General features: G+C 37.9%; 1 protein-coding gene across 1 annotated transcript in view; it reads left to right on the top strand.

The window, feature by feature from the left end:
• The window catches only part of LOC109999340 (corticotropin-releasing factor receptor 2), a 47058-nt gene that overhangs the window by 24516 nt on the left and 3245 nt on the right, over positions 1–19297 (top strand). Inside the window, exons 3-11 of the mRNA XM_065954201.1 lie at positions 2382–2467; positions 4617–4723; positions 5649–5766; positions 5892–6045; positions 10641–10701; positions 11073–11145; positions 11665–11750; positions 14194–14329; positions 15947–15988. Coding sequence (XP_065810273.1) covers positions 2382–2467; positions 4617–4723; positions 5649–5766; positions 5892–6045; positions 10641–10701; positions 11073–11145; positions 11665–11750; positions 14194–14329; positions 15947–15988 — 863 coding nt within the window. The remainder of the gene's footprint in view (positions 1–2381; positions 2468–4616; positions 4724–5648; positions 5767–5891; positions 6046–10640; positions 10702–11072; positions 11146–11664; positions 11751–14193; positions 14330–15946; positions 15989–19297) is intronic.

Below are 19297 nucleotides of genomic sequence, written 5' to 3'. Positions count from 1 at the left end.
ACAACTTTTTTAAATTGTATTTATCTTAATGGGCCAACAGAGAAGTAGACATGACAAAGCTGAGTAAATAAAGTTGTATTTAAAAACAGTATAAAGATATTTAAAAGCAATGTGTTTCCAACATCATAAGCCGCAGATGAAAGTCTGTACACAGGTAAAGTAATTCAATTCAATTCAATTAAAAAAACTTTATTTGTCCCCGGTGGGCAATTCAAAGGCACATAGAGGAGTAAATTAACAACAGTGCAAGTAAACAAAACATTTTAACCATTTTAACCTAAATAGAAAGTGTCAATTTAAATACAACTAATATGTAATGTGCAGTCTGAAATATGTGTTGTTGTTTTTTTTTGTACTAGCCTATAGTACATGTGGGCACAATACCTTAAAATAGAAATCAAATTTAACAGCAGAATTAACTTTGAAACTACATGACCTACTCTATAATGATCATGGTCATTTTACTGTCATTTGGTTTAACTCATAATATCTCCAAACTCATGTCATCTGGCACGATTTTGTAGTTTACAGATTTTGTTATTACTGCATCTAAACAATAATATTCGCTGTAAAATGATTTACTCAATTTCATGTTCAAACCAATCAGTAGACATAGCTGTCACATCATGGCTGCATTGACTGCAAGAGAACTGTTAATGCCACATGGCAGCTGATCAATGAACATGTTCAGGCAGTTTACGCACAGTCAAACAAACAGGCACAGTGTGTTTCAGAGTGTATTGTAATTGACTGTTTGACTGTGTCTCTGGGAAAACAAGTCCCGCTCATTCTAGAGCTTTAGTGATTTAACGGACTTTGATAAACCACTGAGAAAAAACAGCTGAGAATTGGGATTTCTCTTCATGAACAGCACAAAGCCTTGTGAAGTCACAATAAAGCAAGTGTCAAGCGAACGGATATTATGAGTCTGTGTCTGTGTGCATCTCTCTTTCTAGCTTCCAGACTTGTTTTCTTCTCTCTGCTCTCCGGATACAAATGTCACGTTATGTAACATGTAGTCTAATGCAGAGGAGCTTTGCTAATGCCACTGCTTAATGCGCCGCTGTAGGTGTTTCCGAGGTGGATGGTTTACTCACGTCACGTTGTTTTGGTGTTTACAAAAAGTGTAGGGACAAATAAATTAAGTAGATTACCCACATGTGAGATGAATCAAAAGAACACATTCTCAATGGGAAAAAGTTCTAGGCTGCACACCGTGGTAACAGTGGTTAGCACTGTTGTTCTCCCTGTGCATGCGTGGGTTCTCTCTGTGTACTCCGGCTTCCGCCCACAGTCCGACAGTTAGGTTAATTGGTGACTCTAAATTTCCCTTAGGTGTGAATGTGAGTGTGACTGGTTGTCTGTCTCTGTATGTCAGCCCTGGTGTTGACTAGTGAACAGTCCAGGGTGTACCTCACCTCTCAGCCAATGACAGCTGGGATCGGCTCCAGCCCCCCGCAACCGGGAAAAGCCATATAGAGGATGGATGGATATTCTGAACATTTTGATAAACTACATATTTAGTAATTTAACCAACAAATATGTAGGAAAATTCAACTTGTGCGATTTTTGAAGCAATGTAAGAACATGTTTATGACATCATTTTGATCATTTGGTTACAAACTGCAGGTCTTGGCAAATGGTTTTTCACCAGAGAGTCTAGTTTTTGTTGAGGTAAACTAACAAAGCTGTTCATTACTGATTTTCTCCTCAGTATACATTCATGGCTTTTGTCTGCAGTGAAACCATAATTAATGTGAATTTTCGTACCCAATAATAGAAAACTGAAACAAATGACGAGTATCTTGGCAGCATATCAGTTCACATAACCACTATAAGCATCTGGTCATAACCGAACAGAAGAAAAAAAAACCTGAATTAATTTATATACTGCTCTGTTCCCGCCCCTCTCCTCACACATTTCCCCGTGTAAACCGAGATAAAGAGGCCCGCTGAGTGCATGCTGAGGGGCTGCAAATGAAAAATTCAGCTCAAAGTTGATTGTGGGAAGCGGTTTTTAAAAGATATGCAAATAAAGTGACAGAGTAAGAGGCTTTCGGGTTTCCAAACTATGAATAAAATTTGTTTTGCTGAATTGGTATTCTGTGTCACATTCAAAGAGCTATAGTCCTCAAGTTTGAACCCTGCTTTGAAGAAATTACAAGGAGTTTTTTTTTTTATCTTATACCTGCTTTGGCAAACACATAACTTTAACCTTGCCAGAACAAACAACTGGCCTGCACTGAATCTGCTCGAGGCAATATGAATACAAATGGGAGGATTCTAACAGAAGAAGACATATTTTAGTCCAACCAGCGTTTTAAGACAAAAAGAGTGTTCGCAACAGTGTTTTTATTGTTTTCTCTACTCTTTTCTTGCAGGGAGTGCTTACAGAGAATGCATGGATAATGGGACGTGGGCGTTGAAGAGCAATTACTCCAATTGTGAGCCCATTTTGGAGGAGAAGGTGAATGTGGATTCCTGCCTGTCCTTCATCCTGCAGGCAATCTGTTAGTCGTCTTAGATAAACGCTTGTCGCAGTTTTTCATTTTTTCACGCTAATGACAAAAAAAGTAAAACCAATCACATGTGGCAAAGGAATCATGCAGTTTTGATTGTTTTATGCTTATATTTTTATACGTAGGGCCGGTAAAGGATCCATACATTTGTTTTCCAGACACCTTGAATTCACAAGTGCAGTCTTGTCTGTGTCCCTGACAGAGAAGCCTGAGGCCACACTGTAAGATTGATGTATTGTATATGATGAGGTTTGGCCTGATTACCTCACATTATGTCTCCTGTTTGTGTGTATTTCTAAGCCTTACTCTATTTTGTCTGACAATTTTAAGCTGTGACATTTGTAGTGTGTCAATGACATGTCCTTTCCCTAACATAGGTTAAACCTTTAAATAACAAAGCCTGAATTGTTATAGGTAAGGGATTCAAAAGAGGTCAGGCAGCATATTGGTCCCCTGGCAAGCAGGGTCTGACCGATATGGGTTTTTGGGGCCGATACTGATTTCTGATACCAATATATAGGTCTATATCTTAGATCTTTGTTTGATCTCTACAGATAGGTAGATTTAGATAAACACATTCATTGCGTTGATCCCTCAAATGCAGTTACCAAACACTTGAGGAAAAAGATATACAGTATAAGAAAGACAAGATGGTCACTGTAACTGCACATGTACCGCTTGACCCTCTGGAGGGTGATGATGCTTGTTGTAATCCATATAACACACTCTGCTGTTAACAGCCAGAAAGAGAACTGCTAGTGTAATACAATGAACCTCAGATAAAATGCTATCTGACTGGTGAATAAATCTAGTAATATCTGCAAATATCCGCAACAAAATTAGCCGATACTGATAGTCACTGGATACGCTAATATTGGCCGATATTATCGGCTAGAAGATTAATCAGTTGAGGTTCTACTGGGAAGTCACATTAACTGCCCTTGGTTTTCTCTTTGACTAAAATCTTTACTTCCTAACATCTATGCTCACATTACCAAAATTGTTCAGTCTTGCTTTTTTCATTTGAGAAATATCACTAAAACAAAACCTATGCTATCTACTCACAACACAGATTTACTGGCACACACACTGATTTTCCATTTGTTAGACTACTGTAACTTCCTCTGCTCTGTTATCACGCAATCCTCTTTAACCCGTCTTCAGTTAGTCCAAAACTACGACAGAGGATTAGGGCCAGGTTCAATTTTTTAATTTTTTTTTAATTTCGAGATTAAAGTCGTAAATTTACAAGATTAAAGTCGTAAATTTACGAGAATAAAGTCGTAAATTTACTAGATTAAACTTGTAAATTTACGAGATTAAAGTCATACATCATTTTACAGATAAACAAGGTCTTGCAAATTGAAGTGAAAACTTCTCTTGAACTAACTGTTTTTACCGACTACACAAGGAAGTAGCCTATTTCCTTATTAGTGAAACCTTTAGGACAAGACGCTGCATGTTTGTCATTTGCTCTTCTGATATAGACTAAAATAACGACTTTATTCTTTTATTCTTTAAAGACTTTAATAGTTCTACTTTCATCATTTTCACGCAGACCGGTCTCGAACTCGTTGATTTATGAGATTAAACTCGTAAATTTAGGAGTTTAATCTCAAAATTTATTTATTTATTTATTTTTAACGTGGCCCTAATCCTCCGTCATACAAAACAGAGCAGATATGCTGTTAAAAAAACAAACTGTTGGTCAAACAACCACTACAACCAGAGTATCTGGAAGTGTGTTGCTAAAGTTGTTTTGTCTCATCTGTACTTTTGCTGTAGCCTGGCTGAAACCCGCATAGTGCACTTTTAAAGACAAGTTTGCACTTTTACCCCAAAAGATACATTTATATTTTTTTTAATCCTCAAAGGGAATTTGAGTTTGTGTACTTTTTTCTTTGTCATTTATTGTGTTTTAAAAAAATCTAAGATTTTATCTGTTGGCCTTATTCCCCAGCCCTACTGAGTATTCACCCAGACCACGCTATAAAGATAGCTTTACCAGGGTTCTATTTATGTATTGGTCCATAAGTATTCCTAAACCTTTCTCTGTATGTTCTGTTCTGAAGTATAATTCTTGTCTTTTCTTTGCAGAGAAAATATCCGATGCATTATAAAATAGCACTCATCATCAACTACTTAGGCCACTGTATCTCTGTGGGAGCTCTAGTCGTGGCCTTCATTCTCTTCTTGTGCTTAAGGCAAGTACAGAAATAGTCTCCCCGTCTAAATGTGTCCTGCATGCATGAGACCTCACAGAAGACAATCAGCCAAATTCACGTAATATCCTCTGACTGCTTTCGTTAACTCGCTTATGTCAAAGGAATAGATCTCCACAGCCTCGACTCAGCATGAACACTGCGGACATAATATGCATTTCATAACACTCCTTTTTCTCCGTACCTATTTTCATGTCCTGGTTTGAACACACAAACACCTACATCTGCTATGACAGAACAGGGCTGATACCTAACAGCCTCAGCTGAGTTGTGCACAATGGTTTGATCGATGTGGACCTCCGAAGGCAGATATTGATTTTTTTTTGGGTTAAAGAAATGAAAAAAAGTCAATATTTTGTGCTATTAAATCTCTTTAGATTTGAAGGCACAATCTACATTTTAGTGTTTCCCAGGAAAAGGTTATTCTTGGCAGGATAAGAAAAATTGACCATCATCTTAACATATCTCTCCAAGGCGTGAACAGTGGAAGTGATTCATCTCTACTTTTTTTTTATGACGGGGGCCCTCGTGGGAGGCTTTAAACCTCAAGATGCATCAAAATAAATCCATTTTCTGTTTCCACTTGTTATAACTGAGTCAAATTTGATTATATTTTAAGAGTCAGTTTGTCTTTAACCTTCCACGGATGCAAACCCCATCATCTCAAATGCCCAATGTGATTAGACGCCTAGACATCTGCTCCTTACAGTTTTAACATGAATGACATCACTATTTTAAGTTTTCCTCTGAATGGGAATGTCTCAGTGATAATGATAAATACATCCATGAGTAGGACACCTAGGAACTTCTATTGGACTGGAGCCTCCTTTTGCAATGACATGATTGGCCAAAAACCAATGAACCAGATATTTTCCCTGTTTCCTTTACCTTTGACCTCTTGGTATAGGAGCATACGATGTCTCCGAAACATCATCCACTGGAACCTAATCACCACCTTCATCCTGAGGAATGTGATGTGGTTTCTGCTTCAGCTTATTGACCACAATATCCACGAGAGCAACGAGGTAACACCATTCAGTGTGTACATGTACGCTGCGTTATAAATAAAGCCACTGGAAATCTCTCTGCTATAAAAAAAAAAAAATCTAATGATGAAAAGTAACTGTGAGTCTTGTGTTTACTCTCACAGCCCTGGTGCCGATTAATCACAACAATATACAACTACTTTGTAGTGACGAACTTCTTCTGGATGTTTGTTGAAGGATGTTACCTCCACACGGCGATTGTAATGACTTACTCCACTGATAAGCTCAGAAAGTGGGTCTTCCTTTTCATCGGCTGGTGTAAGTATGCTCATGTTGACAATGTATTAGTTACAGTCCTCTCCACTCCTTGTTTGGGTACAATAGAAACAGATATAAATAGAATACAATACTTTTATTTTCCCCCAGGGGGAAAGTTGTTCTCACAGCTTTGCACAGTTGGTACACATGAAGAAAAACATATAACAGAAGCGGTGCTGTCACAGCAGAGCATGCACCATAGCCCAATATGAGGCATCAGCTTGAGACACAAAAGGAATCTTAAAATTTAGAAGAAAATATGTCAAAAAGTGAACTCCTCCTTTCTTAAACAAAAAATGATTTTAGTTAAAAATGAGATGTGAAGTTGGTTAGGTACCAAAACAAAATTGAATCATAAATATGACTTTTCATATTTTTGAATGTATTATTTAAATTAAAGTATACTTCAATTCAATACTATATACATTGCTATATTATACTTATATATATAACCACGTTTCATCAAGATGTCTGTTGAGCACCTGTATCTGGAGCTTTTCATCATATCACGTCATCGTCTTCAGCAGATGTTTTTTTTTAGCTCAGTCAACATGAAAATAGAAATATTCAAATTTAACAGATTCATTGATCAAACGATATTTCTAAACCATATGAGTGTAATATCGTGAAAGTTGGAATCACAAGGTTTTCAGGTAACTACACCATTGTTCAGTCTTTTGTCAAATAAGGTTACACTTTTGTGTTTGACCCTTTGACCCCGTTGAAAGAACTCACATTCGTCATACTTTTTTTTGGTATTACAAATTTGATGTCAAGTCAACATTTCTGTGGGAAACTCTAGTCAGCATCTGACAGTCTGGAAAGGTTGGACGCCAGGAATAGCTGAGTCAGCGTGCTGTTGTCACCAGTGCTGAGATCCTCGTAAAGAGTAACTGTAGCCAAACAAAAAAATCAGAAAGATGATAAATGCAAATGTGTTTTCTACACATCTTTATGAATAATAATCCATTACATAGATGTACTTTAAGTACATCATTAAGCAAAAATAAGATATTAAAATACAAATTCATTAAAATATAAGCTAAACAAAGGTGTAGGGCCTCGAAGCCTACACTGTATGTGGTTTCCAGAACAACCTATCAAGCCTTTAGCTCTTAATCTATAAGGATTAAGCCAAGATTTAACCCAGATTTAACCCAAGACTACAACATGTTTCATCATTACAATGGATGGAAAATCAATAAAATGATGATTATTATGATTATTTTTGACCTTATAGAAGATTTGAAAGTTTCTGATACAGTATTCAATTTTAAAGTCAAAACGACCCGTTATAAATATCAATATATGCACAGGTACTTGGAGTAGGAGTGGTTCTGGAATATTTTCAATGACATCCAGATTGTGAGACAGCTGGACCACAGCGATTTATAATATCTCTCCCCAATTCCAGGTTTGCATTTGCCTGAATGAACCAGTTAAGTGAAGTCTGCTCAGCGAGTGAAGGTGGAGGAGACTCTTTAGTGCTCAGCCTAAAGATAAGGCTTTAATTTCATGAGGGAACAGAGCATCAGAGAAATGTAGTTTTTTTTTTGTAGTTAACTTCCAGGGATAGAATGAATTGGAACTTAGATGTACCCCATGTGGACACATTATCTATGCTCTCCTTGACTTTAGCTATTCGGAAAAACAACGTATTGTCAGAAAAATTCATCTTAAGGCAGAAAATGCACATAGAAACACCGAGCCGGTCTGACATTTTCTTTCTTTCTTTACATGTCAGACACGTTCTGTGTTCATTCAGAAAGAAAAATAAACATGCACTTTACTAAATCTAGGCCATGCAGCAGAGCCTTATGCACACAAGGATGGAAAATAAATAAATAAGTAGCAGATGACTTATGATTAGTGATGACACATGGGTGACATGATCTGCAGGCTTATATCGGCTTTAAAATAGAAGTAACCAAAGGCAAATATAACACATATTAGTCTGGTTTGAATGGTCTAATGTGATTCCTCGATAAGGAGTGAATGATCTGTGTATCTCTAAAGAAAGTATACTAACAACTCTTGCAAGTGGAGAGGAAATAAGTTTAGTTTTAACCAGTTAGCCACACAATGTTACATAATGAGTTTATTTTTTCATAAAGTGATCAATATCTTGGGGAAAAAAAATATCTTTTTCTGACAATTGTACACTAGAATTAACATGTCAGGGGAAATTCCCAAGTAAGCTACAGCAGCAACAACAATTGAGAAAGAGAAAGAAAGAGGTTAAAAGAGTTGGAAGCACAGAAAGAAAAACTGTCATTGATGTTGATGAGGATGGTGATAATGATGATGGACCCCCTCAAAAATGAGATGGTTCATCTCAGGTGGCTATCCATCAAATAAACAGAATTTCTCCCATGATCATGATGAGGATGAGGATGAAAACAATTATTCTATATACTCTGTGCCTATGAGCACCTATGTCCAATCAGCCTTTTCTGTCTGTTGGCACTTACTGATGTTGTTTCCTTCTTTCTCGAGGTCATTCGCATCTCAAGGGTGGAAGTAACAATAATTGATGATACAAATTGAGATGATGAAAATGCTCTGTATACACGTTTTAAGACTTTTAAAAATCATGCTAGTTTTCAAAAATTAACCAACCCTGCCTTTAGCATTTGGATTTAACATAAAATTAGCGCTTTTGACCCACAGCAAGGAGGTTCCTGGTTCAAATCCCCAAGGGACAGGAGCCTTTCTTTGTGGAGTTTGCATGTTCTCCCTGTGCATGCGTGTGTTCTCTTCCGGAACTCCGTATCCCCCCCACAGTCCAAAGACATACTCATTAGAACAATTGGAGACTCAAAATAAATTGCCCGTAGGTGTGAATGTGAGTGTGGCGGGTTGTCTGTCTCTATAAGTCAGCCCTGTGATTGACTGGTGATCAGTCCAGAGTCTATCTCGCCTCTCGCCTGATGACAGCTGGGATCGGCTCCAGCGAGCCCAAACCGGAAAGAAGTGTTATAGATAATGGATGGATAAAAGTGATATAATCAAATGACTGGCTAATCACTATTCAATTCTTCTGGAAGTCCATTCCACTCTATTTTTAAGTTCACATGCATTTTCATCACCTCCGCTTTTATCATTTCACTTTTGTAACTTTCACCCCTCATAGCCTTTATGACATTCAATGTACAAAAACAAACAAACACACAATGCCTTACCTTAAAGTGACTACATTTAGGCATCTACAGCAACATGTCAAGCATGAGTTTAAGTTAAATAAAAAGTCTAAAAAGTCTATTGCACAAAGTAGTATTGTATAGTTCAGAAACTTCAACTGTATTTCTGTGTTGTGTAGACCACAAGCCAGGGAGATGTGACTTCTCATTGTGCTACTGATATTAGTCTTGAGAGGTCTTTAATTAGGATTCATTAGGAGATGATGGAAGTAGGGCAGATTAAAAATGTCACACACCAGAGGACTGGTGTAAAGTGGGATTGAAATAGGTTCCAACATTTATTCTTCAAGCTCCGACAAATCACTGATATTTTTACCTTCATGTTTGTTCAACTATAGATCAAATGTGACTGTACAATAAGTCTGTCACTGTGTTATATACTGTATGTGATGTGTGCTTTAGCTAATTATATTTAACTGGAAGATAATTTGCTCAATTAGCTTGTTGGCTCACTGGAGAGGTAAGGAAAGTAGCTTAAGGAGCCGTCTTTTCTTGATCCGCACTCCTGCATGCTCTGGGGGCCTTTTCAGTACTTACAACTCAACGTGCAACAAAGGGGTTTTTAGGCAGCACAGCCTCAAACAGATTGTAAAATAAGCTTAAGCTCTCAAATGTGGACCAAATTTACATAAAAACAAAGACTTGAAGATATGTACAATACATGAAAGGGCCTTTTATTTAAAGCAAAAAGACAAAATAGGACTCTTTATTGCCTAGAAAATCCTTTAAATGGGGGATTTTCCATTAAAAGTTGTGACCAATTCAAGCACACTTGTTCCTTTTTCCAGTCAGACTCGACAGATCCCCCACATAAAACCAGTCACAGCTATAACCCACACCTGACTTTTGGTGTGCTGATACAACAGACATTGTTCTAATGTGGTCGATAGAGACTAAGACTAACTCAAACGATCATTGTCATCCATGTGGCAATCATTTTGGGTCAGAAAAGTACAAATCATTTTTTTTAATGTTGCAATTTGTGGTGTTTGAATTATTTGACAAAGCTTCTTAGAAGACCATCACCCATTACACAGAATGTGGTTTTTTTTTGTGTTGTTTTTTTCAGACATACCCACAAAACTCTGTTATGTCCCTGCCAGCCCTCAATGACTCCTGAGTGATGCATCATTTGACCGTGAAGCCACTTTAGCTTGCAAAAAGTTCCTGTGTGTGACTCATGGCTTCTTCTTCTCTCTCTTCTTTAAACCTCTATGTTGTAGTCAGGGCAGGGGCTTATATAGTCAGGGATAAAGCTTCCACCTTTTTTGGTTTAGGTGGGGGGAAAAACTCCCTGCAGCGACATTGGAAAAAAGATGTTTATACATTATATACTTCCCTTTAACATTTTAAATGTTTGTGTTCTCTTTGACTCACTTGAATCATGTTTTCTAGGTATCCCATTTCCAATAATAGTTGCCTGGGCCATAGGGAAGTTGTATTATGAAAATGAACAGTAAGTATTGAATAAACATTTGTTTCATTGTTGTTGTTTTTTATTTTGTTTTTTAAGGTTTCTTTTGGGGCTTTATATCCCTCTATTTGGAAGAAAGTGACAGGACAGTGGATAGAGTTAGAAATCGGGAAGAGAGAGAGAGTAGGGAATGACATGCAAGAAAGGAGCCTTTGGTAGGATTTGAACCCAGGCTGACTGCTTGGAGGACTACCGCCCCCATACATAGGGCGCACATACTAACGCTTAGGCTACTGGCGCCCACTTAGTTTCATTTATCATTGTTTTTTTTTCTTTTGCCAAAGTCTTTCTAATGTTTTCTCAGACTGTTTTCCCACTTTGATTGTTCTGATTCTCTTTTATTTTGCCTTCAGATGTTGGTTTGGAAAAGAACCTGGAAAATATATGGACTACATTTACCAGGGACCTGTTATTCTTGTGCTACTGGTGAGCAGCAAAGTCATTCAACTGTACATCCACCATTAATTATTTTCATCCTATCTGTAATAAACAACGCACACATACATGATCAGTCACTAATGCCTGAATCAAAGTGTTAAGTAATGAAAAAAATCTGCCTCAAAATGAAAATGGATGAACCATGAAAGCCATTTCCATTCTGCAGCTAGCTTATAAAATAAGGTGGAATTAATCTTCCTTATGGGCTAAGGTATTAAAGTTACACACACAGATTCTGAGAACATCAATTTGTATTCAAAGAAATGCATTCACTAATGGTTAGCTGTTATCAACATGTTCCAGTGTGGCGACCAGTTTAGATTCATGTGCTCCTCTAACATGTTCTCCTTGAGAGAGGAGGAGGAGGCTTTGACTCGTGTGGCTGCTCCTCCCACTCAGCGTTTCACCAGCTGCTTGCAGCAGAAAATTGCTCTGGCTGTGTTTTAATGTAAGCATTTAGAACAGGTTTTCAAAAACATTCATTTCTGTTTTTCTTTTCCCTTCTAGATTAACTTTGTTTTTCTCTTCAACATCGTCAGAATTCTTATGACCAAACTCAGAGCTTCAACCACATCGGAAACAATACAGTACAGGTTAGTGTGTAGTGTATGGAAGTGACACTTCTGTGCTCTGTTTGCTCCCTCCAGAGACATCGTGCATGTTTAAAACTAAACTAAACTAAAAAAAAACAGATGTAAGTCAATCCATAACTCCCACTTGTTAAAAGCACAACTTTGCATCAGCCTTGGTCACTAACCTTTTGACTCAACCACCTTAGATTTTATTTTCAGCCATATATCATATGTTTTGCTAAATGAGCTTCTGTTAAATCAATACTATGTTAGCATTAGCATGTCACTGAGCTTACTGAACCTAATCTATTAGTTCTAAACCTAATCTATTAAGTATTTCTTATGCTTTGATTTATTTTTGGCTGCCTGTGCATAGTAGTCCGGATGTTGTTGGCTTTTGGCTTTTACTGGAATAACAGATGGCAGGCAGTACCGATGAGATTATTTTCAATCTCCCATTTCAATTAGTTTACCTGCTGCTCTCTCACCTGCCTGTTCCCCATCTTCCCCATGTGTGGGGAAGACTTGCACATTTGCTACTTTTCACATGCCCTCTTTTCTTACCTATTTTCAGTCGACTACTGACACAAATCTAAGTGAATTAAAGCCTTATTCTTAACTATCCAATATGCCAACTGCTGTATTAGCATTTAGCATAGGCTGGATAACCATTAAACATTGTTAGCTGCCAAATGCTCCTCTCACCCTTTCATTCAAATATGGTCATGCTTGGCTCTTCCAAAACTGCATAGTGAATGTAATCAAAACACCAATAAAATGTGTGACATCATGATAGCTAATTTACTTTTATATATATACAGTTTATGGTTGCATTGCTCTTTTCATATAAAATCTAAGTTGACATTTAAATTCTTATCTCTCAAAAAGCCAACCCTGTTTTGAATAGAAATATACTGAATAGAATGGATTTGGGACTTGGCTGATGTTCCTGTCATATTTGGTAAAATAAAATAAAGTCTAGACAAACACAATTACTCTGAGTGGGCACAAGGTAGTTGCAAAAAATCTAGTTTTTCATTGCACCCCACCACCAGAAATGGTCTGAGGTGGAGTACCTCTAGTGTTTCTGACAGGACTTGATGAGTGAGTAAACGCAGCGATTTGGTGTGCGTCTGAGAGAGGCAAGCTGTGTGCAATCCCGCTTCTTGTCGTCATGTTGTGTGTCTGGCCGCTAAATTGTGAGAGCCTTTTCCTTTTAGGCTACTCTGTCAAGTGTGTTTCTATCCTCCGGGGATTACTCCGAGTGTTCATGGTGTTTGCTCTGTCAGCTCAGACAACTTCAATTCAGGCTGTGCAGGATAGGGCTGGATTTAAAGTTGTTGTGTGACAGATATGCTGACATGAGCCATGCAGATTTCTGTGAGAAGAACACGAGTGTCAGCTATGAATTATTAACTTAAATTTAGAACATTATGATTCCATCAAAATACTGCCAGGTTAACCAGAAATGCATGCAGAATGTTAACAATGGAGTTATGGGATTTTAAATTGCTTGCTCGGGTCAATATGTGAAGGTTTTGGGCCAAAACCATAATTTTTGAAGAGTTTTTTTACTTGTGTTGTAACCCCGAATAAATTTTCAACCAATTGGGTATCTCAATCTTTTAACCAGCTTTGTGTTTATTAAAAAGCATACTCCATCGGACAGACTTTAAAGCAAGGCAGCCCTAAAAGGCTTTTGAGGCAGGATACAATAAAAAGGCAGAGTTTATTAAACAGCCCGGTTCGGTGCACAGGTAACCCAAAATAACAGAAGCAAACAAATCCAAGAGGGGCAGGAAAATGTCAATGATGTATACTAATACAACTGATGATGCTTTTGAAATTTAGAATGGTGTTAAAAAGGATATTCATGATGGTGGTGATATTGATGATGAAGAATTTGGTGCTGTTGATGATGATGATAAAAAAAAAATCCTGTATTCCACCCTGTGCATGTCCTCTTTGCGGTTCCTTTTGGCACTTAAATAAAAACCTGTGTCCAATCTAACTTTGATCAGACTCCTTGTTTGTGCTGTACTTCCTCTCAGATCTTTGATGCTGTTGGACAAAATGTCTGCTAAATGATATTGTAATGGTTTGTTGGCAGACTTTATCAATGCATTTTAAACTTTACGTGCATTTAGAGAAAGTTGTGTTATTTTCTTACAGACTAGGGTTAATCTCTCTGCTGATGTGTTGATATTCACTAAGTGAAGCATCAGTGTCTATTTGTGTGTCTGCGCGCGTGTGTGTGTGTGTGTGTGTGTGTGTGTGTGTGTGTGTGTGTGTGTGTGTGTGTGTGTGTGTGTGTGTGTGTGTGTGTTTTTTTCCCGCTCTTCCACTGACGCAGAATCGTGCCTTTCTTCAAAATGAACTCAGACTGAATCCAGGCTCTCACTGTACTAATTTTATAAATGAGGTGTTTTATATTATTATTATTATTCTGTCCCTGTCTTCACAGGAAAGCTGTGAAAGCAACACTGGTCCTCTTACCCCTGCTGGGCATCACCTACATGCTGTTCTTTGTGAATCCGGGGGAAGACGACATCTCACAAATAGTCTTCATCTATTTTAACTCATTTTTGCAGTCTTTTCAGGTATGAGGAAGGACAATGTGTAACTAATGCAATACAACATATACAAAGAGAACACCGTGAATCTTACTGATCTCTGAATGAGTTTTATCGCACAGCTGTATCATATCTCTCAGGATGACTTTTAAGGTCATGAACCTTCCGAATGGAAGATGATTTAATTTTTGGCTGTGTTTACACATTATGGCCCTCTTGCCTCATGTTAAGTGCCCTGACAAAAAGTTCAAGATGGCCATGAGGGCATGAGATTTTACCCATGGCTATTTTTTTATTCTTTGATTTGATGTATTTAAGTATCAAACTGAGTAGGAGGGAGAATTGATTTCAAGCAGAGCTTCTTTAAAGGGGCACTATGTAGATTTGGTATTGAAATTTGAAAGTTTGAGAAGTGAAACAATCCTATACTGTATTTTCTGAACTAAATACCAAACTTTATTTAAAGGAAAAAATGGGTACCTGGAACACTGTTTGGAGCTAAAAAGCTACCAGGAGAGTTCTGGGGTGCGTTCCCTCCTATCTCCTTTCACTATCCACTTTACCTTAACCCCGCAAAAACGTCATGAGGTCAAGGAAAGATGTTAGGAGAATTCATAAAGGACTTTCCACTAGGCGACGTCATTAAATGCGACGAGCTGGCGGAGGTTAATGACGTGGGTCTGCCGTGTTGAAACTACAATGTTCCGAAAATGGACTACAAAAAACACATCTAAAAAACTTTCCCCTGTGCCTTCTTACCGGTGAAATAATCCTAATCACCACAAGGGGTGGGATTGAAATAAAAGCAATATAGAATAAGTAATAAAAGTGAAACCATCACCTTCCTGTCCACTCATAAATCAACATCAACATAAATATGATTGTATGAAATGAATTGTTACATTTCTGCAAGATATAACCTACACATAATATTTCAAGCATACAAATGTACAACTGCACAAAGCATTTTTAAGTGAATTAAATATGTTGAATAAAACATCATCTGTGTCACTTTACGATCATCGTTCATTTCCGTGAACGGTCGGATGCGCGAGTCGCTTTAAATGTTGCGGCCGAAAGGAATTGTGGGGCGTCATATCTCATCTCCTTTCGTAAAGGATGGTCCAGTGTATCCTATGCTAAAGGAGGTTATAAAGGAAGCATTGACCCACCTTTCCTTAAGTTTTAGAGAATTCGAACGGCTCTTATCATGGCCGCCACTTAAATGCTTCCCGGGGTTAAGGTAAAGTGGATAGTGAAAGGAGATAGGAGGGACAATTCGAACACACCCCTGGTTTTACTATAGCGGGCCCACCACCATAACTTTTCGCGTAGCATTTTATTTCCAAACAGCGTTCTAGGGACCAAATTTTCTTCTGAGGACAGTTTTCATATATTATGAACATATACCACAGAATCTGTACACTTCTCCAACTTTCAAATTTCTCTGAAAAAAAAACTCTGTAGTGCACCTTTAAAGGATGAACTTTAGAAGACATGAAAACATTTACTTCAAAATTGCAATACTTCAGTTCCTTCTTTTATAACTGCACTTTCTAAGTTCTCTGATGTCTAATTAAGCTGCCATTACACATTAATGCTGCGCTACATCCTGATCTAACAGGAATGTGTTTCTTTCTGCAGGGCTTCTTTGTGTCAGTGTTTTACTGCTTCCTAAATGGAGAGGTGAGTCACTGGAGCTTTGTGAGTATTTATGAATTTCATTAAATTGTCATGTTTTCCTTGATTCATGATCTTAATAAAGCCCCACATGAATTTCCAAGACAGGTTTAGTCATGCTTTTATGTCTAACTACCCTCCTCGTAACAATACCTTGCCAATTTCAAGCAGAGGTAGTTAGCAGTTAGCTTTCATAAAGATAACGTACAAAAGGACTTTGTGTTCCATTAGTGAAATTGTCGCATTCTGATGTTGACCAAAACATTTTTTCGCTGAGCTCTGTCATGTTCATCTAATTAAAATGAAAGTAAATTGCTTGTATTCCAGTTGTGAAGAGGTGGTTAATGCCCTCTGATTACTCATTTGTCAGTAATTGTGAGAAATGAAGGATCCACTTAGTGCTCCCTTCCAGCCCTCAAATATATGAAACTTGGGGGTGGTGAGGCGCTTAATTTAATGAGGAATTGTGATTTGAGTCACCACTCGAATACAGTTATTTTATCTGTTAAGTACAAGCTTGTGTTTCAGATTAGTTGTGTTAATATATGCTCTCATTTCCCTCCAGTAATTTCAAAAGTGACTAATGGAGATATAAGTTATTTTACGGGATGTAGAGATCAAGCTTCTCCTTTAACCCTAGGCAAATAAAACAGGAGTGTAAATACTAAGTCTTTTTCTGTCCAAATGTAATTCACACATTTAATGTTTTATCCATACTAAACAAGCTCCAGGGCACTCCATGAGCCAGACTTCCAGCAGACAAAAATTCTGTCTTTTATGTTCAAATAGATGCAAACTTTGAAGTACAACAACTACCTGTATATTTTTCTGGATGTTTTATGAGAACTATGTCACAATACGGTGTTATTAGGCTGAAGTTTCATCATCTCAGCTGTGCATTTTTTTCATTAACCCCTTAATTGTAACAATGAATGATTACATTGTTTCTTAAAAAGTTTCTTAAAGTTAAAGGCAGAGTTGGTAGAAATGTTTGTTGCTGCTTGTAAACACAACATTCAAACTAGGCCCCTCCTCCATGGGCCCATCCTCACCAGAAGCATGTACTGTTTACTGCTTTTACCTACGCTGCAAGTTGCCTGAGAATATTACATTTGTTTTAATAGAAGAGTGTATAATTTAGCAAGCAAGCACAAGATAACCGCAGGTGTTTGAGACCTGCCTGTCCAACAGAAAGCAGACCAACTCCGATTCTCTGCAGACACAGTCACCACCACACATGTACTGTATAGAGGCCCATAAGTGATGAGTGGGCGGCATTACTTTTGTACAAGTCTATTTTTTATTTTTTTTAAAGTGAAAGCTATGGATTCTGCCTTTAAACAAAATCTGGTCGGATGTTTTTTCTGTGTTGCAGCAAAAAAAAGAAACAGCAACAAAAACAGTATATATATATATATATATATATATATATATATATATATATATATATATATATATATACTGTTTTTCTTGTTTTTTGTTTTGTTTTTTAAACAGTATATTCTCGATGTAACACAAGTAAGACCTACATGGTACACATTGAGTTTTAGATATGCTAACATTGTGTATGCTAAATGTTACGCCCCGCCATAAGGCGGCCCTATGGGGCTAACAACAATCCACACATTGACCCATTACAAGACACTAAACACCTTAAGAAAGCCAATTTGGCATTTTTGAGAAGTTTGGACTGCTGTGCCTCTCAGTCAGGGATTGTCTGTTGTTTTTAAGGTGTTTTAAGTATTTTAATTGGTGAATGTGTGGATTGTTGTTAGCCCCATAGGGCCGCCTTTTGGTGGGGCGTAACAAAATGGGGGCTCGTCCGGGATCGATCGTCCATGAGGTGTAGTGTTTGTAGGTTTCTGTGTAAGTTGTTGATTTTTTCTTGTTTGGTCACTATTGTGTTTCCTGGTGAGTATCAGTTGAGTTTAGTGTCTGAGTGCTTTGAAGATTTAAGATTTAAGGGATCTCCCTGGTTAGTGAGGGAGTGGGCCAGCTGGGCTGATTTATTCGTCCATCCATCAGTCCACTATTTGTTATTTTGCCTTTTTTATTTTTGGAGTTAATCCTGGGTGGAGACCTGTTCTCTGTTGGGGGTAGGCGTGTCAGATGTTTCAGTTAAGACTGAAACTCTGATGTTTGTCTTTAAAGTCGCCTCGAGCCCGGCAAGCCTCTGAAGAAAGTCAGGAATTAGTTAAAGGTGCCAGGTGAGATTACATTTTGTTGCAGCACTCAGGGGCTTGCTCACTTTGCTCACTGATGGACTTTGTTGTGTGTTTGTTTAGCTACAGTCAGTGCTTTCGTGTGCAGTAACTTTTTGGCTTGTGACATTTCGGTGGTAACTGTAATCCACATTCGTTGGGTCACTCGCGTTGCTTCTTAAGAGTTAGTGTGACTACAGGGTGGCCATTTTGTGTGGTGGTGTTGCAGTCCACATTTTGGTTTTGTAACACTTGTGTGTTACTGTTGTGTACTTTACTGTGGCAAATTTAGTGTGACTTGATGGTCCAGGAAGATGTCACTTCACAAATCAGTGGATCTTCGAGTGGTGGGTGTGTCCTCCTGGATTGTTGAACTGTTTGTGTGACTCCTTGCCTACATTTACCAGAGTAAATGTTGTGGACCACAAGGGTGTCCATCTTTTGTTGTGGTAGTGGCAGATCAATGAAGTTGGATCTTTCTGTGGCTGTTAGTGAATGGCAACAATTATTGTAGTGGGTCTACTTGTGTTGATCCTTTTGCTGTGACTGTTGCACTCCGCTTTTGTATGTTGGGCACCTGTGTTACAATGTTAAATGTAGGTTAGTGCAGTACTGTCTGATTGGCTACCATTGTAGTTGATGCTCAAATTTAAACTCTGTTGAAGCATCTGTGATGGCCCTTTTGTTTGTGTTGGATCTATGTTCCATTATTGACCCATGTTAACACCTTTGAGTCAGTAGTCCCATGTTTGTTCTTTGTGACCGAATGATTGAGCTGTTTAATGGTTGAAAATAGGTTTGGTAAGTAACACCCATTTTGTAATTTTAATGTGTAATTGATTTGCACAGTGTACTTTAATTCAGTTAATAAATGTTATGTTTTAGAGTGACTTGCCATATTGGTGTTAAATTGATGGCATTTTGTGGCATTTTTATAACAAATGATTTATTCATTGCTTTAAGGGTGGGGGTGTTACGGCTGTATGTTTCCCTGTGCCCTGTGTCCCTTCTCCCCTTCTGTTGTCTCCAGCCCAGGTGAAGCTACTATTTGGACAACGAGGTACACCTGGCCTCAGTGCTTAAAATGCCAGTGCTGGCTGCAGAAAGAGAGGCA

Source organism: Labrus bergylta, chromosome 4 (genome assembly GCF_963930695.1).
Source record: "Labrus bergylta chromosome 4, fLabBer1.1, whole genome shotgun sequence".
Taxonomy (NCBI): Eukaryota; Metazoa; Chordata; class Actinopteri; order Labriformes; family Labridae; genus Labrus; species Labrus bergylta.
Note: the sequence above shows the minus strand (reverse complement) of the source record. Positions and strands in the feature narration are given on the sequence as shown.